At 51.0% G+C, this 22,932-nt stretch overlaps 1 protein-coding gene and 1 long non-coding RNA gene across 2 annotated transcripts in view; one reads left to right on the top strand and one right to left on the bottom strand.

Annotated features, from left to right (window-relative positions):
• LOC120581272 (uncharacterized) overlaps nucleotides 1–16,371 on the top strand; it is a 26,836-nt gene extending 10,465 nt beyond the window's left edge. The window contains exons 2-4 of the long non-coding RNA XR_005647222.1: nucleotides 14,184–14,358; nucleotides 14,654–15,067; nucleotides 15,154–16,371. This is a non-coding gene — a long non-coding RNA (uncharacterized LOC120581272). The remainder of the gene's footprint in view (nucleotides 1–14,183; nucleotides 14,359–14,653; nucleotides 15,068–15,153) is intronic.
• LOC120581264 (disintegrin and metalloproteinase domain-containing protein 12-like) overlaps nucleotides 1–22,932 on the bottom strand; it is a 270,870-nt gene that overhangs the window by 17,379 nt on the left and 230,559 nt on the right. The window contains exons 11-12 of the mRNA XM_039836010.1: nucleotides 19,730–19,878; nucleotides 1,618–1,795 (exon numbers count right to left, since the gene is read on the bottom strand). Coding sequence (XP_039691944.1) covers nucleotides 1,618–1,795; nucleotides 19,730–19,878 — 327 coding nt within the window. The remainder of the gene's footprint in view (nucleotides 1–1,617; nucleotides 1,796–19,729; nucleotides 19,879–22,932) is intronic.

Here is a 22,932-nt window from a genome sequence, read left to right as displayed (position 1 = left end):
GATAGTGGTGATACTGAGGGTGGTGGTGGTAACAGCAGAGGCGGTGTTGGTTATCATGGTGAGGGGATGGCGATGATGAAGGAGAAGGTCAAGGTGACAATGTTAACAGTGGTGACGGTGAGGGGGGCAGCGATGGTGGTGGTCGTGCTAGAACATAGAGTAAGCGGCTGCTAATCCAGTCATTCCAAACCTGACAGTTCGTGGCTCCATGAAGAGCTGTCAAACTTACTTAGATTAATAAACAATTACAAGGAATTCATATCGAAGACAAATAATTTTTAAGTCAGCAAGGCCTCTCCTGAGAAATATGGATAATTTAAGCTCATTTCGTTTTTCTCTTCAAGTAATTAACACAGTCTCCAAGGGATTTCCCCTTTGCATATCCTGTCCCACGATGGTTTCAAGTTTTCCTCCACTAACCTTAAGAGTTCCTGTACCCTGTAATGAGGACTCGCTTTTGCACAGCAACCGCTCCCTGTGCACTGCGAGCAAAGTTAACCACCGCTGTGCACAGTGCTGTCATCCTGAACCCTGACTTCGGCAAAGGCAAAAACGGTGTGTGATAAAACCACCGCCACGACCCCCACACCCAGGGCTCACTCACCCCCAACATCCTTGCAGAAATGGTCAGCCGGAGACCCGCCGGGGTGGGAAACTTCAGGGACGTGGGGACAGGACATGGTGAGGATTCTACGACCACGCGCAGGAATTCAGGCTGCCTCCCAGAGTCTCAGCACGATTTCTCCTAGAATCCTCCTTTTCGGAGCAGCTCTCCAAGACATGCCCTTCCTAAGCCCTCATCAAGCCCATCTGTGAATTGAGCCGAGCCCGCCTTGAACTCGTCAACCGTTTCAACTTGCATAAGCTCTTGGGGAGGGAATCCCATGCGTAGACTGCCTGCTATGCAAACTCCTTGCTTTGATTTATTCTAAACACAACCTCCTCCAGGCTTCGAGGGGGCTCTCGCTTTACCAGGAGGTCTCCCTGTGTCCTCTCTGTCTCTTTCCCTCTCATGATTATTCAGAGATTAAAAAGTGGCCGTCAAAATTGTTATGTGGATTAACGTTAGCTTAGGCCCTATAGAAAGGAGAGGCTGTCCTGACATTGGCAGGAAAACAGGGCTGAATAAGCCCTTTGCTGGATAAAAATGTTTCCCGCTCTCGCTTATTGCTCCTGAAAGCTGACAAGCAGAGAGGCGGGAGCCGGCGCCTCGGGTCCTGCATACAGAAGAGGCTGCGGCGGGATTTCAACTTGGGAGGAAACTCTTGGGGAAAAATGAACACCGCTTCTTCAAATCCTCCCCCGTTCACACGCCTCGCAAAGAGAAAGGAACGGTGCGCGCCGGCCGTCAGAAGCCAGCGCCGAGGCTTTGTCTCCGTCAGGTTGAAGGCTCAACGCCTTCTCATCGTCCTTGCCCCCACCTTGTGAGGACACCGCATCCTTCAATAAAGAAGGTTCTTTATCTTCTTAAACCAGCAATGTAACTTATTCTGTGGGATCATTAAAATTCAAGGAGGCCACCCTGGACTTTTGCAGCCTGAATTTCTAGCACGTTCGTCCTGCGAGCCCCAGTTCTCGCTTCTTTGCCCGGACAGGATGTGAGGCGGACGTCCTTACCTCCGGCTCCCCACAGTCGCACTGCTCTCCTTCCTCGACGTACCCGTTCCCACACTTCCGGCCCCCGGAGGACTGCCTGACTTCCGGCAGGTTGAAGAGGCACACGCCCACGCCCTTCTCCAGGCTGGCCTCCAGGTCCTTCCTGCTGCAGCTGCTGAACAGCATGGGGAAGGGGTACCTGCGGAGAAGACCCCCGACAGTCAGTCACCGGGGCATGATGTGGCCTCGCGTGGTCCCTGCCAGCGATGGCTGCCCCAGGGCCCACCCTGCACGGCGCCGACGCCACGGACGAGGACGTGCTCTGTCAGAAAAGAAATGATCTTTCGGTGGTTTTTGAATCGACAAGTCTGGACAGTAATCGTTCTGTGTGAAATGATACTATGGAACGCGAATTCTTAGGATCTGCAGCTTGTAATACGAACAGAACACGTGCTCATGTCCTCACTGGAAAGTGGAAAGAAAGTGCAAGTGGGTGTGCCCAGCAGGTCCCGGGCTCTGTGGACACAGCCCCCGGGGAGACCAGGGCCAGCCGATGCTGGCATTTGGGTCTGTGACGGTCACACCACAGTCTCCCCCAAGCACAGCTATAGGAGGATGGGGGTGACCCGAAATGCAGGTCCTGCTCTGGCCCAGAAATGCCAGGGCTACGAGGCATGTGGCAGAGCCGGCCAGCCTCCCAGCAAAGTCCGCATCCCCCCTTTCAGTGTGCAGAGGGGCCTGCCCCGTGGTCCTGACTCACTGTAGAGAGGGAATGTAGAGCCTCGGAGTGTCACGTGGAGGGATGGCACACCTCTGGTACGCTAAGCCACCGAAAGTCGGGGGTGTGTTTGCTACAGCAGCTAGCATTACCCGACGCATACAGAGTGTCTCTCTTTTTCACAAATGCATTTCCCTTTGTCTTGAGGCAGCAGGATTATAAACGACGAGCATGCCAGAAACCCAGAAGGTTTTATTATTTAGCGAGAAGGCAGGGCCTCCTGACCAGCCACCTCGGCACCCTCTCCCCGTGCAGACGCTTACAGGATGACATCGCGATTGGACTCTGATCAACTGGCTGAACCAACGCAGGCCGCTACGTTGCCCTGAAGACGGCAGAGCAGCCACTATTTCGTGACTGCGCCTGGCGGCGTTTCAAGACCAGGGTGATTTCCGCGGCCAGACTGGCAGCTCTGCACCATCTCCACACCCCGCCCCGAGTCGATCCCGTCAATCTCAGGTTATGGCCTCTGGAGTGTAATCCTGATCTACAAATACGTTCGTAAACGCAAGCCCCGCCTTTGGATGCGAAAGCAGGAAACCGTGGCTTATTCGTCCCGCTGCAGCGAAGTTCCTTCCGGAATCTCTGTGACTTTCCTTGGCAGACAGAGTGATTATTCCTGGTATCAAAATGATGCTGAACAACTTCAAGTGATGATCCACAAGAAGACCTGTAATTTTACCAATTCAGAAGGGCTTTGTATCAAAAAGACAATGGTACATTATACAGGGGACTGAGAATTCCTCTCTTTGCAAAGAAATAAGGCTCATCAAGGCGGAGATGGGACCTTCTTCCCCACGTGGGGGTTTTCCCAGGGTACGTGTTTATCTCAGGGGCTGACCTAGGACACCAGACATCACTCCCACTCAACGATATGCAACCGGGCATTGTGATAAACTCTTATCCGTTCATTCTGGAAAGGAACTGATGTCCAGAATATGTTGACAGTTCATCAGGAAAGACACCAGGATAAGTTATAAGTCTCGGGATGGGTTTACAGCAAGGATAACAGTAGTTGAGAGGCGGCCAATGAAAAAGCAGTATGAATCACCCTGCTTCACAAGTGAGCGGGGGATCGATGTCACCAGCGTCCACAGATTAGAGGCCGGAGACTGGCTCTAGGCCCAGCTCAGACGAGTCCCCCCAAATCACCATCTTTTGAAATAACAAGTATGCGTCGGGTTTTGGGGGGTTGACATTAAAGAAAAGGGACAGAAACAAGATGCGTGAGGTCGGTGGAAGCCCAGGGCTGAGACTTCAGAGCGTCTGGGAGAGGAGAGTGAACCAATCGGCGCTGGCATGGCTACGTCTGTGTGTGTTCAGACGGACGTACGGTCATCTGCGTAATAATGCATTTGTTTCTTTAGCGCTTTCCCATTCTGTTGAAGGACAAACCCCACGTGCTTTAAAAATTCTCCCCCGTGGAGAATCGTGGCTACGCCACGCCCGCCCGACGCGTGAGGTTCCAACCGTGCTCTGAAGGAACAGCATACGCGTCAGCTCCTCAGGGTGGCCTCTGTTTCAATGACCACGGGGGAATCTCCCCCTCAGCTGCCACCGGTGAACTCGCCGACACGAGACCAGGTCCTCCCTCGGGGTCATCCAAGGACAGCGTGGAGCAGGGCCTGAGCTCACCCGTCTGCCTTCAAAGTCGGCCCAATGGAAACCTCAGCGACTGCTGGCTCGGCTCACGGCCCCTGCCACAAGCACGTGGGAGCGGGTCCCCTTTCCCGCACCCTGGGGACTTGCTCACTTGCTCGGCCACTGCGGTGACGCCCCTCGGAACGGCTGGCGACCCTTCCCCAAACTCCCCCAGCCTCCCCGTGGACTGGGCTGCTCTGCGTTTCTACTGTTTCTTCTGTGTAAGGATGAAAAAAAAAACGCCTCTGCCATCACCCAGGAACTCTCATTTGATGACAAATGCTGGTGAGACCAGGGGCTTTTTGTACCTGGGGTGCATCTTTGCTGGTTCCATCCATTCACGCTTTCTCACATGAAAGACACGTGACTCTTTCACTTTGCAATAGAATATTCTACTTGGGCATTTAGAGGAAGTCGGGCTTTAGATGAAGAAAAGCAGAGCGAAGTGTCACTCACTGTTCTATTATTCTGCAAACATTTATCCAGTATCTGCTGTGTGCTAGGTATTGTTGTAGGCTTTGGGGACATAGGAAAGAACAAAACACACAGAAATCCTGGTAGTCATGGCGCTTGCCTTCCAGCGGGGCAGACAATCACCAGACAAGAGAGGACACTAAATGTGTTAGAGAGAGGTGAGTACTGAGGAGAGACGACAGCCCGGCGGGAGGAGGTGTGTGGGAGGGTGGTCAGGGAAGACCTCGCTGCAAGGACGTGGGGGAACGAGCCACAGACACATCTGGAGGCAGAGCGGGGAGCGGGGAGCGGGGCTGGGGTGCGTCGATGGGTGTGACCGGCTCAGGGAAATTTATTCGACAAAACAAAGCAGCCTCTTCTTTCAACGGCACGTATCCCGAGAGGGACCCCTTCTGCAGAGGAGGCCCCTAAGCCACTTGAGGTCAGGCCAGGGGTGGGAGGACGACCATGGGGTATCATTAAACGGGGGAGGGCGGCTTGCCCCGCATGGACCAGGCGCTGAGTAACGGCTGAAGAACTTTTCATAAGAACGTCCAATTCTTATCATTTCCTCCCCCTTTTAAACCAAACTAAGGTTGACTGACGCATAAGGGTCCGCTCATCGTCTCCCTCATCCTGCTGAAGTTCCCCCAGGTGACGGGCACAGAGGGATAAGAGAGCATCTCAAATTATGTCTAACACAACGGCCCTGCCTCAATAAACAGAATTGAGTGATTTAAAATAATGTCACATCTCAAGAGAGAGGGAATTTGAGGGCACCAGACATTAGATTCCTCTGATTATAATACAGTCCCGATCCACACGTATCTGAATACCTTTTACATCCAAATAGCCACCGGTGGCACAGTGCCCAGCGCCCAGTAGATGTTCCTGACTGTTGGCCTAAGGGGTCGAAACACAGCTCACGGGTCTGCACGAGAAACGTGCCTGCATTCCATGAGCAATGCACGGAATCCCTTCCCCAGCACGATGTCCGGAATCCACGGGCAGGACCCGTCGGCACAATGATTGCTAAGATCACCATGGCTCTCACTCAGCCGCATATAGAGGAATGACATGAGGACGCATGGCACGCCCAGCTCGTCACCCTGCTCCCTCAGTACCCGCTCCGCCTCTGAATGTGGCGATGGCAAAATTAAGCCTGTTGGGTAGCTGAGTTCACTATTCCTTCATTTAGTCATTCATCCGCTCGTTCACTCGAGAACTAGTTTCGAAGGGTCTATAATATTCAGAGCTCTGAGGAGCATCCCAAGATGATTCTGATATGGCCTGAACCCTTTTCGCTGTCCCCTTGCTGGCCCGGTGCCAAGGGAACTACTGGACGTGCACACCTTGTATGCTGCCTCTCCAGCCACACGAGTGAAATGTAGGACTATGTCTACGTACATAAAAGCAAAGACAGCACGCGTGCTTATCCACGTAAAGTATATAGAATTACATATAATGTCATTGGATATCGACAGAGAAATTATATTAAAATATAGAATTACAATTACATATAATCGATATATACTTACACATATTATATGTATTTTAATAACTACTTATTGAGGATCTGCTTTAAGCTAGGTGATATGGTGGGCACACTTTCTCCTAATAATATATATTTTTTCTTTTTTTCCACTTACTTCAAAACAATCCAGTGAGACAGGAATTATAATGCCCTTTTTGCAAACGAGGTGAAGGGACTTGATTGAGTTCACAGTTAGGAGCTGGCAGAGACTCGATCGGATTCCGATTCAGTTATTGGAGAACCGCATTTTCTTTACTGCGGACGTCAGGCCAGCGCTGGGTCACCTGTAGCAAACCTCCGAAACGTGCACGGTGACCGATAATGCTGGGGGACTCATTTAAATTCAAAGGGCGAACCTTTCCGTGAGCCAGCACTGCTGGATCTGTGTGGTCCCAGATTCAGCGTCGCCCGACACCTCACCAGCCGTGCAGATGCTCAGGCCCCACCCAGACCTACTGAGCCAGAAAAACTCAGGGGTGGGGCCCAGCTTATTAAAATGAGCTCTCCTGATTTCTTGTAATTGAGGTAAAATGTACCATCAAATTCACCACTAAAAGTATACAGTCCAGTGGCTTCTAGCGCATTCGCGACAGTGTGCCACCATCAATTCTAGAACACTTTCCTTACCCCCAAAACCAACCGGCCCCACAGCCATTAAGCCGCCACTCCCGTCCCCGCTGGTCCCTGCCAGCCACTAACCTGCCCTCTCTCCCTATGGATTTATGATTCTGGACCTTTCATGTACACGGAATTCTGCAACACGTGACCTTTCATGTGTGGCTTCTTTCACTCGGCCTCACGTTTGTAAGGTTCACCCACACTGCAGTGAAGTGTTAGCACGTCACTTTTCCTTTTGATGGTTGAATAATATTCCATTGTAAGAAAGACTATACCACAAAATGGTCCACCATTCGATGGCCCAAGCAGTCTACCAACTGATCTAGATTTAAAATCCAGACACTAAAGAGAATATGTAGGCAAATCCAACCTTATTTGCGTCAAAAAATAAGAAACTTAATATAGCCTCACCACAGGTCACCTTTCATGCACTTAAATTAGAAAAAGTTTTGTTTTTCACCGTGGTTCCGTTTCCTAAGAAGCTCCATGTACATACGGCATTTCGAAAACCTTATGTGATTTTTGGCATATACTAAAAATCGCATAAGCTGTCTCTTGAAGCCAAATTCAAGCCATGAATGAATTTTCAGATCTTTCTAAGTACTATAGCAGATGACGGACTGACTAATCGTCATCCTATATACTAATTAAGGTGCCAGGAAAGGTTCCGATGGTGGACAGAGTGACGTTTCTATTCTGCAGTTCCTGCCGCTCGCTTCAGATTCCATGGTTTGGGTAATTCTGCCTTCCTTTGGCTCATACTGCACTTTTCTTAGTTTATAGCTTCATTCCCCAGAGTACCGACGGAGAGAACATTGACGTGGGCCATGTATTTGCTCATGACATCAAAGATCCCGGGCAGACCATGTCAGTAGCTAAAAACGCGCAAGCCTCAGTTTCTTCTGCAGGTTTTGGCAAGCTCATCCCATTGTGCTTTTTAATATTTTTCATCAATTATCCCCAATACGTCAGGACAGCAGCTTACTGAATTGAGGTATAGCGTTGATAAGATGGTGCCAGGCAGTAACACTGGAGAATTATTCAGAAAAGAAGCCCCTTTCTCATGACCCTTTCCCTTGGCTTTAAAATGATTCTACCTCCGACCAGAAGAAAGCGCTGCTTTCAGCTCCTGGGCAGACAGACAGTCTCTCTCAGCAACCGTGCCAGGGGGAAGGGTCCCTACTCAGATGTGACCTCTTCTATTACACACGTCCACCCTTTTCGCTGGGATTTAACTGCCAAGAGCACCTGGGGGCGGATTTACTGTGCCAGATGCAAGGTCAGGACTGAAAAAGGGGGCGAAACGGCTGGGCGCTTTTGGGAAATAAAATAGCACACAAAAGCCACTTTTCAAAAGAGGATCGCCATTTACCGCTTCCCGCCCTAAATGCAATCAAGGCCTAATATTTCAGCTGTCACAAAGCTGCCAAGGAAAACAGTATTAGAGGTTACTCTCGCTCTGACAAATCTGCAGTCAGAAAATTCTTTTCTCGTAGGAGGCTATTGTGCGTTTCACCGCTGTGTTCTTGGGGTGAATCCTACTAAGCCGATTCGTCAGCCTTGACAGAGGGAGTCGGGAGCTCTCTGCCGGTGACGGCTCTCCGGGGAATGACTCAGACAACTGCTTTTCTTGTGGGAAATGAGGCAGCTGTAATCAGGCTGGTTTTACTAGGGCCGCAGGTCACCGCTCTGTTTCCTCCGACTCTGCCGCCTCGCGAACAAACGTGCGCCGGGTCCCGGAGAATCCAGGTCCTCCCGCTCCACGCTCGGGGGTGACATCAGTCCATGCGTGTGACTGCAGGAAGTGACCGGAGGAAGAAGGATGACACCGCCTGGGCAGCTGCAGGGAACAGCTTGGAGCTGACGCAACCGTGTGACAGGAAAAGCCAGCGTCGCAGGAAACAGGGACGGACGGGAAGCCGTCCTCGTTTCTGATTAAATCGATTAAAACAAAAACGAAAACCTTTGCACCTTCCGCAGCTGATAAATGATCGACAGTGATACCTGGTTTTGAGAAGTATGTTGCTGACGTTCTGCTTCCCGCTGATTTCTTTTTGTAGACGAAAATGTTTTTTTTTTTCCTCCTGATAGCACAAGTGACAGATTCAGCAGCCCTGGGGGCGGGGTGGGGGGCTCTTCTGGACCTGGGCGCGTGGCCTGGAGGAGGCAGAGAAGAATCAAAGTGGGAAGACTGAGTCTGAGCACCCCATGTATTAAAACGAAAGCTCAGCTTTACAACCGAGCCTCGGTTTTCGCATCTGTAGAATGGGGGTAATAACCACCTCGCACGCCGAGAGTGAGGATCAGTGAGCTTCAGACAGGAACATGCAAATCTCTGGTTGACGTCAAAGAACCGTGAGATGCCAGTTGCCAGCATGTCTATGAAGAAGATGTGTATTTACTTTTCTCCTTTAGAGTTGCCACTTCGGCTATTTCAAATCACGGATTGCCAGTGCCTGGAACATTCTAGTGCCAGGAAACATTGAAGCTACGATGCAGAGTTTATTATAGCCGTGGCCCAAACAGAGTGATCTTCAAACTGTAGAACCACAAGTACAAGTAGACGAGAGGAAAATGACTCGGGAGGCAAAGGCGTGACCAGGCAGTTAAACATGACCCCTCGATGTCACGTAAGCAGGGTGTTAACCTAGACGAAAACCCCGCTCCAGTCTGGAAGGGCTGAGTTTCGCCAGCTGAACCGGACCGAGAACCTGGGAGCAGAACCGACCCGGCCAAGCAAACCACCGACAAACTGAGGTGCGTTCAGGTATCTGTCACCTGCCACACACCTGTGGTTTTTCCCGTTCCTAGAAGCTTCTTCCAAATGCCCTTTCCCAAGGCTTATGTCACCTAAGCCCCCTCCATGCATTCTTCTGTCCTTTTATTCCAAGGCCAAGGCCGGGCACCAAGCTCAGAGTGGAACATGGCCACCAACAGACCGGGCCTGGCCACCCGTTCTCCGAGCCCTCGATCCAATGACTCATTATCATTAACCCCACAGCCAGTTCGCAGACGTGTTCAGAAACAGCTCGCCATTCGCAGTCGGAGCCAGGTTCACGAGCTCCACACGACTCCGTCTTCTCCTCCCAGGTGGGCGAGAGGCCCGCAGACGGCAAAGGGTCGCAGTGGGCTGGGCTTTGCTCCGCCGTGTTTCAAACCGAGACTTCTAGGGCCACCTTCAGAAAAATCTTGGGGTTTTCCACAATGACACCCAAGAACCAAAGCTTGCGAACGCACAGAGTTTGGGTGTGACGGTGAAGAGGCCCTGTTGGGACGGGTGGTGGCATCGGTACCTGCGGGAACCGGCCTTGGCGTCAGCAGCGCAGCGGGACCGAGGTGCGGCTCCCGAAAGTCGTCCTGTTTCGGGGTCTTTGGCTCCACCTCGCCCGTGCGTCAGGGATGATGGGCAGAAAGAGCAAGAGCAGCTGCTGTTCCTTAGCGAGGCCCCGCCCCGGGCCAGGAGCTCGGTGGGGACTCTCACTGACAGTCACCCCTGAGCCATGGGCATCGGTGGGGGAGACGGGCAGCTGCCCAGGCGCCTCGGGCTCCCCAGAGGCAGGTGCGGGTAAAGGCAGACGCCAGGGTCCTGCACGCTGCTCCCAGCGCATCTCCACGGCCCTCCCCGAGTGCCTGCGGCGGGCGGGAACCAGGCCGGCCTCGGGACTTATCCGCCACAGCCGAAGCCAAGTGCAGGCCCGGCCCCGCGCACCTGAGGGATGTTGTGGGCCCATCTGGACCCAGGAGATGGTCACCCCCATGGACAGTGGTGCCATTCCGCTACGCTCCTCCAGGCTGCGAGGGGACCTGAGTCCACACTCTGCCCCACCGCGGGCACAAGGCCGTGACGCCGAGAGCACCGGGCCACGCGGCAGAACGGAGCCCACAGGGAGAATCCGCCCTCTCATCACCCCAGGAACGGAAAGTGACAGCACTGGGCCCGGACACTGACCAGCGGGCCTGGCCAGGGGGCTGCGGATGGCGGAGGAAACCACCAGGCCAGAAGCAAATCACCAAAACGTCCTTAGGACATTTCCATTGTGGACAACAAACACCTGGGCCCAGGACGGAGCCATCTGTGGCACATCATAATTCATCTTTTTAACTGGTGAACTTTGACCTCTGCTCCTCCTCCTGGAAACCTATTAAAGAAGCACAAATGTAATTTCCCAGAATTTTTAATAAAGAAAGACACCGGCTGCGCTCCGGTCAGCAGCCCGGTGCATGGGAGGCCCCTGAGACGTCACCGAAGGGTGGACCTCTCGTTTCTGTCCTCCCGAACCCAGGCTTGAATGACAGGGAGCCCAGCCCGTCGAAGTGGGTGTCTGGGATGAGCGCCTCAGCTTCCTCACAGGAAAAGGCCGCCGTCCCTGGGGGGCTTGTCGGGGGCGGGGGGCTCCTGCAGACCCAGATCCGAGGTCATGCGGGGCAGTTTTCAGTCTGGGATAACTCTGGTCTCTCCTCCCACCCCAGGAGACAGACCTGCGGGGGTCCTGCCAGTTGCTTCTGCTGACCCTGCAGGTCTGAAACAGGGAAGACACTTGTAGTCAAAGGCGACAGAGCGAGTGGTCAGGATAGGTGCTCCTCCCAGCCGCCCAGCGAGGGCCGACGTCTGCACAGGCCCTGTCCTGGCCTCGCTCCCGACGCTGAGATTTCCGCGATGGCCACCTGGAGCTCAGGAGGGTGCCACACTGGCCCCCGTGCCCCCGTGTTTGGGGTCAGAAAGCTTCTCCGCTCACAGACACTCAGGGAGGAGCCGAGGCTTGGGCCAGGAGCCACAGGCTGGAGCTGTGGGCTGACATCTTGATCTGGTCCTGACCACCTGGGGCCAGGAGCCTCTGGCCTTCCTGGGCCTCCGTTTTGTCATCTGTGTGATGGAGGTGATTGCGTCTGCCCCGTCCTCTCAAGACAGTCACATGAGAAGGGAGGCGGGAGAGCTCTCTGTGAGCGGGAGCGCGGTCGAGGGCCACACAGGGTCTCCTGTGGCAGCTGCTTTTAGTTCGCGTATTTCTGACGTTCCCTCCTCCAGCTAAGCGAAAGCTTTCAGGAGAAGCCACTGTTGGAAGGGCTCCACTTTCTGAAAGCAAATTGCTCCTGTCACCTTGATCTCCATGGAGTATCACCAAACCAAACCAAACCAAACCAAACAAAACACAACACAACAAAAACAAAACAAACAAACACAGACCCCACCAAAAAAAAAAGAATGCACAGTGGACTCAGCCGCCTACTGACCTGGGGTTTCTCGGCCCTCTTTCTTTCCTACTCCGTTTTTCTATTTACTGTGTTGTATCTCGTCTCGTAAGCTAACGTAAACCCACTGAAGAATGATGTGGGAGATTCGAAAAATGAAAACGGTGATGTTGCAGCAAACGCTGGAGTTAATACAAAAGAAGAGCCTCAGAGTTTTCTCCCCAGACACTTAGCCATGACACAGAGGTGAAGAGATGGCTTCCCTCTGCACGCATCTGACTGTGCTGGAGTCACCGTCTGTCCATCCATCCGTCACCTCTCCATCTGCTATCAACCCACTCAATCACCCGTTTACCTGTCCACCCGTTTACCCATCCATCGTCCGTCCTTCCTTCCTTCCTTCCTTCCTTCCTTCCTTCCTTCCTTTCCTTCCTTCTTCCTTCCTTCCTTCCTTCCATTCATCCACCCTCCCAACCATCCTCCTTCCCTCCCTCCCTGCCATTCATCCATCCATCCTTCTATTTATTGAACTCTACTATGGGCCAGGCACTGATCTAGGCGCTAGAGATTCAACAATGAACAGAACAGACAAAATTCCTGACTCAGTGGAACTTAAAGTGGGTCTTTCTGGATATTGTTGGCTGCAGAGAGGCCAGAATTTCCCCATGATCCCCCACTGTGGCCTCTGTGCTACATGTCCTGGGAGATGGGGGAGCCATGGGGGTGGGGATGTGGTGTACAGGGAGGGAGAAGAGATTGGCAGAACTTCAGCGGTACAGTTTTCACACATGTTCAATCACAAATAAAACCCTGGGTTAATGAGGAAAGACAGGAAGTAATTCTCTGCTGTTGTAACATAAGTTGAAAGACGTTTGCAGAACTAAGTGGCTTAACAATGGGGCAGTCTTCCTGCTTCCCAGAAGCTGCATGGGGACGGTGCTCTGGGAAGGCTTCAGTCCCCATACGCAGCCCGCACACGGCAGCACATCCGTGGCCACTTCCGCGTGGCCAGCAGGGAGCCTGGTTGGCACTCTCAGCCTCGCGGCAGGGACCCTGGCTGTAGGGTGTGCCCCGAACCTGCAGCTGCAGGCAACCCCAGGACAGTTGTCTTTCTCCTCTTCCTGGGGTTTAGAGCTGCTGCACATTTTTATTTGAGGTGAGTAGTGTGTGTGGCTCCCAGCACCTTGGCCGTGTGTCCAGGGGCTTCTACTTGGGCGGTTTTGAAAGTGTAGCAATTCATTTAACTTTCTGAGCTCCAGCTTCCTTATCTTAAAAACGGGTACAAGCGTATCCATCTCACATCGTTTATTGATGAAATGGGACATCCAGCATGCAATCCTCTAGGGTCGAAGACAAGTGTGCCACGTTCACTTCCCCCGAACTGGATATTCAAGTGCAGACGCATCTCCCTAGCTTGAGCCCTGTTCTGTGTCCCGCTTAAGACGGGATAACAATTCCACCATGTGCCTGGGCGGTGACTTTTAGTATTCCAACTCTGCGTTGATTGCAGACAAAGTCCTTTATTTTCCAGCGAGCAGCATCTAATCATACGTGGAAATAAGAACATGCTCTGCAAGGACGCGCCCTCTTGAACTGTTGTCAAGACTGTCTCCTGCCGGTTCATCTTTCCTTTATGATTTCGGGTGCAGCCAATTAAATTACTCTGGCTGGATAATTAAATCGGGTCCTGACCAGTATGTTCTAATCTCACTGGAGTTCCTCATTTTGTAGCTGTTCTTCCTCATTTTATTTTTCTCCTTGGATAAAGATTTCCATTCCCCGCTACACGTTGATGGAGGAAGTAAAGGCTCTTAAACTCTTCACTGAGAAAAAATAAAATGAAGAGCTGATATGGAGAAATAATTTCCTCTAATCCCTTTTTGTAAAATCCCTTTATGATAAATGTATTTCCTGATCTCAGATAGTTCGTCAAAGTTCAAAAAGGGGCGAGTTTTAATAAGTGTATACTGCCTCGATTTTTAAGAAAGCAAGTTCTATGAAGAATGTAGACTTTCCAGATACGTTGAATTCCTATCAATTCCCACCATATCCAAAGCTCTGGGAACTTTTTCTCTGAAAAGTACAGATCATTTTAGACCCTTGAAACACATTTTCAGATAGAAGCCTTCTCCAAAAAAAAAAAAAAAAAAAAATCCAGTTTTCCCATAGTTTGAGCTCAGAAGTCTCGGGAGAGTTGCCTAATCCTATTCAATTCTTCAAAGATCAGTTCAGACTGAATTTTTTTCCAGGACATCTTCTCTGCCCACTACCCGCTTCCAACCTTTTCTCTCATTCACAATGAATTATTGGTCATTAAAAAGAAAATGTGGAATGCTATTATGGTTATGTTTAAAATTTCCTCATCTTTTATAGGCACACACTGATACACTTATAGATGAGACACGACAATGCCCAGGATTGTGTAGATAGAGGCTGGATCTGGTGCCCCTGCGGTGAGCCCCACAGCACCTCAAAACGTCCATTGTGAGAGTCCTGAGCTTGCCGTCTGTAATCACTGGCTCACTCGCAGTCCATATTGGTTGAGTAGGTGAGTAGTTTTACTATGACTGGTCGCCTAACCCTACTTCCTGCAGGGAGTGGGCGTGTCCTGAGTCAGAGGCAGGGCCCCCCCCCGTCGTCTTGGTTTTCATTAGAGAAGGGTGAACTTGGGTGGGGGCCATCCAGATGTGTTCCATGTCCAGACAGCTGTGGAGCGAGGGGGCCTGCGATGAACGTTTCCTGAGCTGGATGAAGAGGGATCGAATGAGCCAGTTACACACACTCTGGAGGAAGCAGGACGGTGATGCTTTCTCCTTAAACACGGTTACCTGATCTGCTTGTAGATGTTACTCCTGAAGTTCCAGCCGCAGCTGAATGTAAATTACTTGCATCCCTGGGGAGCCAGGGTAACTCTCGTTTGCTTCTCCTGGGCACTCACCTCCCTGCTCTTGTTCTCTGCTGACGACCGGGAGCTCACTGTTTGCAGAGGAGACGTGTGGCAGCCTGGACCCAACGAAACCCAGACAGCCCCAAGCCGTCATCTGAGCATGGGCATGAACGGTGGCCGCGACCCTCTCAGACACACTCAGAGTGTGGCCGTGCTCGTCTGTGGCTCTCTGCAGCAGGCCTTTGAAGGGTGCTTACTGTGGGGACAGCAGGGCAAAACCCTGAACGGAAAAGCATCTTGCACGTCAGCATGTACGACCGGAGAGCTGAGTGTGCGAGGGTGTGTGTGTGAAACACCACGGTGTGTTAAGGTGAGAGCCTTCTGAACGGATGCCACACCTATTGATTACACTACAGTGAAAGGAGTTCGTAAACTGTTTTTTTTTTTTTTTTACAGAGCTAAGCTCTTAATTTGGCAAGCTACAACTGCTCAGATGCTACATGATCATCTTAAAAATGAAGGAACCTTAAAAGATAAATCAGATCATGTGACTGCCCTGCCTAAAACCCTCTGGTGACTCTTCGCTGCCTCGGAGAGGACACCGCGTCCCCAGAGAGGACACCGCGTCCTGCCACGCAGACCGAGCCGTGCTTGCTTGGGCTCCTCTCCACGTTCCCAGCCCCCACCCCGTTCCGACCCGGCCCCCGCAAGCCACTGGCCTCCCCTTAGCAACGCTGTCCCCTTCAGGGCCCTCGTTCGGCGTCCCCTCCGCCCGAGATCGCATCCAGGCTCTCCATCCCTCTCCGCCCTTCGGTCTCCTCCGCACGGGGTCTTCCCCACAGCCCGCGGTAACGCTGGGTGCCCCGATCGTGTGCGTCCTTGTCGTCCACCCCCGTGTCTCCTTCCTCACACTCCTTCCGATCTGCGGTTTGTTCACTGTTTTCCGAGTCTCTTCCTCACTGTGAAAGTGCAGAGTGAGCTGCAGGAGTGAGTTGCTGCGCGCCCCCGATTCGGCCGCGTTCCCCGCAAGAGACGGCTCGGTGACTGCAAGAGACGTCCCCCCAAAACAGAGGAAGCCGTGAGAGTGATCTTCGGAAGCGAATCCCGCTTCTCTCCCCGACTCGAGGAAGTGGTGTTTACTATCAGGCTGAACGTTCTTTTCCAAAAGCATTCAAATGTTCATGTGCTTCTTGCTCTCATCAATGCGGCACACTTAGTCCTCAACCCCTGGAGTCCAAATGCTCCCAGACGCTCGCTAATGGATGGACTCGACTGGATTTAAACTCCCACGCGAATCCCCAGATGCTGCTTTCGCCAAGGAGCAATTTCCAAGACAGGTCTTCACGTTAACTCCTCAAAGACATAAAACACATGCTCTCACACACGCTCAGAGGCCAGCGGTAATTAATGACACAGCCGCAGGGAGACCCCCTCACGCAGGCCTGTCCCGCACAGCCGAGTCGTGACCCCCGCCTTCGAAGACTCCACTCTCTCCTGGCATTTTTCAGGCCGCTGCGTCCAATTTGTCAACCACGGCAGTCGGCGAATGTTCTCAGAGGTCGGGTTCTGGGATGTTTTGATAAAGAACAAACGAGGTTTGCTAGGGGGTGCGCTTTGCTCTTGGTTCTTTTTGATCGTGGCAGGATTTGAATGTCATTAAAGCAGTCACTGATTCATGCCTTTGCCGGTCATCTTTGGGGCTGAGACTTAAATAACGTTTTTAATGTTTGCGATTCCTGCCCGAATTAGCTCGGGGCAAGTGAGGAGGCAAGTTGCTATTTGGACGTGGGCCGGTTTAAAATGAGCCCCTCACGCAGAAACCGTGGCACGTGGCTGGGTGGCCGTTATGTGGCATTACACTGCTCTCTGGCAACTGTGAGCAGGGATTCTGAAAAAGGCCTTTAACTTTTCAATAGTTCCAACGTCCCTGTGAGCTAAATAATAATAACCATAATACCACCATATATTTGCGGAGTGATTTACAACTTACGAAGACATATGATCTCATTTAATCCGATCTCCCACTCTCGTGGGGACCCTATGAGGTAAGACAATGGCCACGTTGAGATAACACTGGAGATTAAAAGCAGCTTGGAAATTCTACAATGGGTGATGGTGACTGAAAGTTCACTGGGTGGCTTGACCTCTCCCCAACCCCCCCAGCCCCCTGTGGGCCTCTGTGATCAATTCACCCACTTGCTTGGGAAATTTTTTTTCCATCTGAGAAAATTAAAAACACCATTCTTTGCACAGAAACGTGGGCTCATAAATGAAGACCAAATAGAAAAGATTTATATAAAAACACAAGCTCAGCAAAAGAGGAGACTTAGAAATCGCTAATAAGGTATAAATCAAGTAAAAGCTATTAGCAAATCCCTGGTAAGAAAAAAAAAAAAAAGCCTTTTCGGTGATTTGTTGAGCTCTTAACAATACCATTTCCGCCAATGGCTTTCAAAGATCTCTAGAGTAATTTGGCGCGTATCCACAAACACTGCCATGAACACGTTCTCATCTGAAAGGTTTAACACAATGTCACAGAGAGCACGCCTTGCTCGTGTGCCTCCAGAATGACACGATGTTTAGAGCTGTAGGGTCTTCTTCAGGTATGCACGGCCCACAACAAGCACTTGTTTAACACGTGAACAAATAAGTGGGAGGATGGGTGGGTGGGTGGGTGGCTGGATGGATTGAAAGGTGGAAGGCAGGAAGGATGGATGGACTCACTCATTTTCTTGGCGAGGAACACAAGAGGCAGAGGCCTTCCTAACTTGCCTGTATTACCGAAAACAAGTGGCGTGGAAACCGGGGCTCCCAGGTCCCCGCAATCCCAGTCCAGTGCTCCCAGTCTGGACTGTCCTTTCCTCCACTTGTCCCTCTTATCAAGAGTTCAAGCGCATTAATGATATTGATTTATAATCTTCTTAGTCAGTGGGGAGCACTCCCAGAGGCGGGTACAGCTGACCCCTGAACTATGTGGGGCGTAGGGGAGCTGACGCCACCCCGATCCCTGGCCTCTGAGCAGTTGAAACTCCTTGTATACCTTTCGACTCCCTAAATACTTCAGTTGTCCCTCAGTGTCCACATGGGATTGGTTCTGACCCGTGAATGCCCCAACCTGCGGATGCTCAAGCTCTTTATATAAAATAGCGTAGAATGATGCACACCTTCAGGCCCTTCCTATCAGCAGCTCCCCAGCCTCAGATGGCAAATCATGGGTTTGACCTGCAGTTGGATGAATCCATGGATGTGAACGACGGTGTATGTATTGAAAACGATTGGCACGTGCCGTAAGTGGACCTGTGCACTTCAAACCCACGTTTTTCAAGGCTCAGCTGTAGTCTGATGTGTTCGCGCCTGCTTGGGAAGCAGAGTGAGTTTCTGTGGCCACTTTGAATTTGTCAAGAATGAGAAAGCATGAAGCTTCCCACCAGCCGCGTTCGCTGAGGTTCCCACGGCCTGCCGCCCCGTGAGGCTGGGGTCTGGCCGGGCTGGTGGATACTGGAAGCAGAAGGCACCCATGGGCCCCTGCTAAACCTCACATCCAAAGAAGAAATTCTTTGCCCCAAATGCCCAACCAGTAGTTATTCTGCCTCTGCCTGGACACTTGAAATGACAAGGAACACATTATTTCTCAACGTGACCTGCCTCCGTTTTGGGGGGCGCCCCTTGTCGGTATGTAGAGTTTCAGTATTTCGCTTCCTGGCGCCGTTGGCCTGAGGCCTGAGGCCACTTCAGGCTCAGGTCATCACAGACTTAGAGAGCAAGTCACGCTACGAGGTCTTGGTCACTTAACTCCTTTGAATTGTGCTTAAGACAGAACCGTGAGCAAAAAAGATGCCCCGATGGCTAATGGAGATGATGGACAGAAGCAGCAGCCACTGCTGTAACAAGATCCCTCCACCCACAGCCCACACGAAGCGACAATGCCCGTGACATGAGCCGGCCGTTCTGCCGGTCTCTGTCCTAAGGGCAACGTGACGCCTTATGAGCCATTTGACAGGAGGCCACAAGGCAATTGCTTGGAAAAGCATAAGCACATCTCGTAACAATTCATCCTCTTCCGGGACCTCGAAACCTCTTCAGCAGGTGTCCCCCCTCACACCGTGACTGCCCCTTGCCGGCGAGTCTGCACGGAGGCCAGCCTTGGGCCACCAGTTAGCACTTGCTTCTGCCCCCACTGTTTCCTTCAGCAACTCAGAGAGAAGCCTCGGCCTGTGAGGTGCCACGGAGGCATGCGTTGGGACGGAGTCACGAGAGACGATGACATTGACTGAGGGGCCGTCCTCCGTGAGTGAGGGACGTCTGAAGTTCGCACGGCACTGCAGTTTGGGGCGGGCCCTTCCCAGCGTGAGAACTCATCAGGATCCGTACTCACGCAGAACCGTATCTATGAACGCGCTCATAAAGAAACTGTCTTCCTTTTTTTTTTTAATTCTGGGTGAACAAAGTCTAGAGTTCCGGAAAGGCATTCAATGAGGTGGAATGCACGCTTTATCGAAGCAGAAAAGTCACTCCATTTAAACCTCTAAGACCTGATAAGGTGACCGTAGGCGGGAACACTGCAGATCTCTAAGCTGCTACCACACTTCGAATGCACCCTGGGGCCAACCCCGAGGGGAGAAGCCCCTCTTCCTTAGTACCATCTGGAGGGCACGGGCGCATCTCCCCTCTCCCGCCTTGCCTGGTGGGCTTGTCGGGCCCTCGCACACCTGGAGCACTGGAGCTGCGGACCCAACTCAAAAGCATGCGCTGAGATTGTAGGACGATTTGCGATTTTTAGACAAAGACACCCTCCCGCCGCTTCTCGAGGAAGAGGTCAGTCCTCCCGCCCTGTGGCATTGCAATCTGGTGGGCTATGACTCTCTCAGAGTCAGCAGCACAGTCTACTCTTGCTACTTGGGAAAGAATTTCTTTCTGGAAGCTTCCATGGGCACTCTAGCCAGAAAACCAAGGCACTTTCTGCTTAGCTGTTTCCCACTCCCCATTTCAAGCTGCGGCCCGACTCTAAAAGCAGTGAAGCATCAGTACTTGCCCGGTCGAAGGGTTCATGATGCAGCCTCCTTTGTCGGCAGCCATGGTGCAGCGACAGCCCCTCTCCAGCGTGTCGTGGTTCATCCCGAAGTTGTGGCCCAGCTCATGCGCCAGGGTCACGGCCGCACCAAGGGGGCTGTCTGAATGGTCCTCCAAGAAAACACAAGAGCACAGATGTAGAGGACATGTCTCCTCGGCCTTAATTCCCAGTCCCTTCTCCTCCCAGATATTTATGTGTCCTCAGCATTTGACTGAATCCGTTCCCCTAGAAGGAACCAATATAGAGCCCATTATTTCATTCAAACTTAAAAAAAGATTTGATGGATTCTAGTAAAGCAGTGTGGGTTCCTTCTGCTGAGGAATGTGGTACATGCAGGATTCTTACGTCTTTGCACGAGATCATCAAAATAGCCTTCTCCGTGCTGTTTCCTACAATCTCCTGGAAAATACACTTCTATTTTGAAGAAGCAAAAAGTTGTCTTACGTCACTCCTTCGTGGGGAATGAAAATATCATCTTATCGGGGTCTGAGGTGTTGCTGACGTAAAGTGAGTGATAAGGGGAAGCATACTCTGTGACGTCCTAAATAAGACCTGAGCGGCTGTCACTGAGCAAGCCTCTTCCTGTCTCCTTGGTAGAGAAGGGTACTTGGAAAATTCACAGCAGTTCACAGTAAACGCCAATCACATTCAGTAATTGTTTGAAGTCTCATTGAGTTAAGACTGTAACCCAACTGGACCTCATACTTGCTGGCTCTCTGTTTTGTCAGGCAGACTTTGGGAGTGGCTGGAGGCATCTGGCGTCTCTGACTGACTGCTGGGGTTCACTCGACCTCTTCCTTGGTTTTTGGGAGGTCGTGTCTCCACTTAGAAACCCTAACTCAGTGGACTGCCTGGATGGCTCGGCTAAACAGATATTAGAATTAACTAAAAAATATATTGTTACCTCACTTTAACAAACCCAGATTCGTTAATTAATTAGTGAAGGTGGTTTGCAGAAACCGGGCCCATGAATGATGTTTCTGGAAAGGCCTGCACACCTAGGAAGAATGACGGTGTGCTATTTGAATCCTGCTTCGTGCTATCCAGGAATGAGATAAGATGGTTTTTTAAAGAGGCTTCCAGGAAACAGTGATACTGTGTTTTAGAGCAAGGGTCCCCAACCCCCGGGCTGTGGACCGGTACCGATCCATGGCCTGTTAGGAACCAGGCTGCACTGAGGGAGGTGAGTGGGGGGCAGGCGAGCGAAGCTTCATCTGTATTTGCGGCCTCGCTAGCATCACCGCCTCAGCTCCACCTCAGATCATCAGGCACTAGCTTCTCATAGCAGCACCGGTCCCTGGGGCCACAAAGGTTGGGGACCGCTGGTGTAGAGAAAGCATTATTCCTGAAGTGAACAGTCTCCATGGGGCCTCTCGGTCAAGGTGCATTCATATCAGCTCTTACAGGCGCGTTGGCGGTTACGGCTGTAGCTGCCTCTCTCGCTAGTCCCTCGTCGAAGAGAAGGATGGCATGTCAAGGGACCGAGTTATTCTTGGAATGGATGAAATTCCTGATAAATGACTTTGTTGGCATTTTACTGTTTCCTGTTGTAGGAAGCTTCACAAATATGTTTCAGGAAATCAATTCTCTAGAATAACACATGTTGGCGAAGAGAACGTAGTCAAGCCCAGAACGCGAAGCGCTGAATTTCGCATGCTTTGGCTCGAAATTCAAGGAATTCCGCCCTTAAAATATGACTCTACCTCTCATTCTTTTGTACCACTGAATGCCTTGCTTTTTGCTTTTAATCACCAAGTCGTTCTACATTTTTTCACGCATAGGTGATTATAAACGGAATGTCTTTTAAGAGACTCTCACAGTTTTCATTTGTAATAATAATAATAATAAAAAAATCTACCTCTTATTCATGGCATTCTCCCCAAACCAAGACTGTTTTAGTCCAGTGCGGTACAAAAGCATGGCTTTAAGTTACCAAAATTAATGATTTGCTCTAGCTTGATAAAAATAAAGAAACAGTACCAGAACTCAAACTTTCAATTGGATTGAGAATCCTGTTTCTTTGCTCTATGATTTCCTTCCTCTCAGATTTGTAAATTCATGAATGAAGTGTGTACCACCTATACATCGAACCTCAGAGACACACTAGGAGAAAGTCAGTCTAGAAGTTTTAGATCTGGTCAAGATGTCAGTCATGTTTATCTCGTGAATTTTATAGAACTTACAGGAGCTGTGGCCTTTGCATCTTACTTGATGCTTCTCTTACATGTGGAGTAGAAAGGAACGTGTCTAAGGGTCATCTTAACTGCTGCCAAGTTGGCCAAATGTCTTTCCTGCTGATTCACTTTGGCCTTGACTTGATTCTTACTGCAGGCCACATATTTGCTTACATTTCCCACAGTCATTTTTTTTTTTTTAAACGAGGCATCCTTGTATGTTTTTAAAGAAGAAGTCTTAATAAAATGCTTGTATGGAATATAAGGAATATGGAATATGAACTCAAGAAAGCCACCTAACATGATCAGATTGGTTACAAAAACGTTTAAGCCCCACACAGCGGCACAACCTGCTATGCTTATGAGGAATTCGGGTTCAGCTCTCAAAAATGTTTACGCCAAATTTAAGTGGCAAAGTCAGTAGCAACTGACCGTGGAACCATGAAACAGAAAATTATTCCCTCTTAAAACTTTACAGCCTGCTCTGTAAAAATACAGTTGGGATCTGACTTGAAATTAACCTGGCATCAACAAAAAAACCAAACTTTCCAGTGACTTCCATGGTGGGAATCACATACACGTTCAAGAAAAACCAGAGGGTATCCTGTTCAAGCCAGATTGCCAGTGAATGGGCGCGACCCCTCTGCACAGCCTCTCTGTTTGGCACGTGCGTCATTAACCCTAACTTCTCAGAGGAGAGGAAGACATCACTTGTGTATGTCGACTGAGAACACAGTGGAGAGAAAAGACTAGAACATCACCCCTTCCGCCCTTCAAAACAACGGAATATTCGCGAATGCTCTGCTTGGAGAATGTGGAGGAATCCACAATTTCTTGGAAGGGCCAGGTTCTGTCTGTTTCGTGGGATGGTCCATGAGGAGACTCGCTGTCCGAGGGCTGGGGTGAAGGGGACACTGCATTTTCAGAGCAGGGACAGCGTTAGCACGGGGTGAAAAGCTTTCTTTTAATCATCTGAGGGAGTGAGGCAGG

This window comes from Pteropus medius, unplaced genomic scaffold, assembly GCF_902729225.1.
Source record: "Pteropus medius unplaced genomic scaffold, Ma_sr-lr_union100, whole genome shotgun sequence".
Taxonomy (NCBI): domain Eukaryota; kingdom Metazoa; phylum Chordata; class Mammalia; order Chiroptera; family Pteropodidae; genus Pteropus; species Pteropus medius.
Note: the sequence above shows the minus strand (reverse complement) of the source record. Positions and strands in the feature narration are given on the sequence as shown.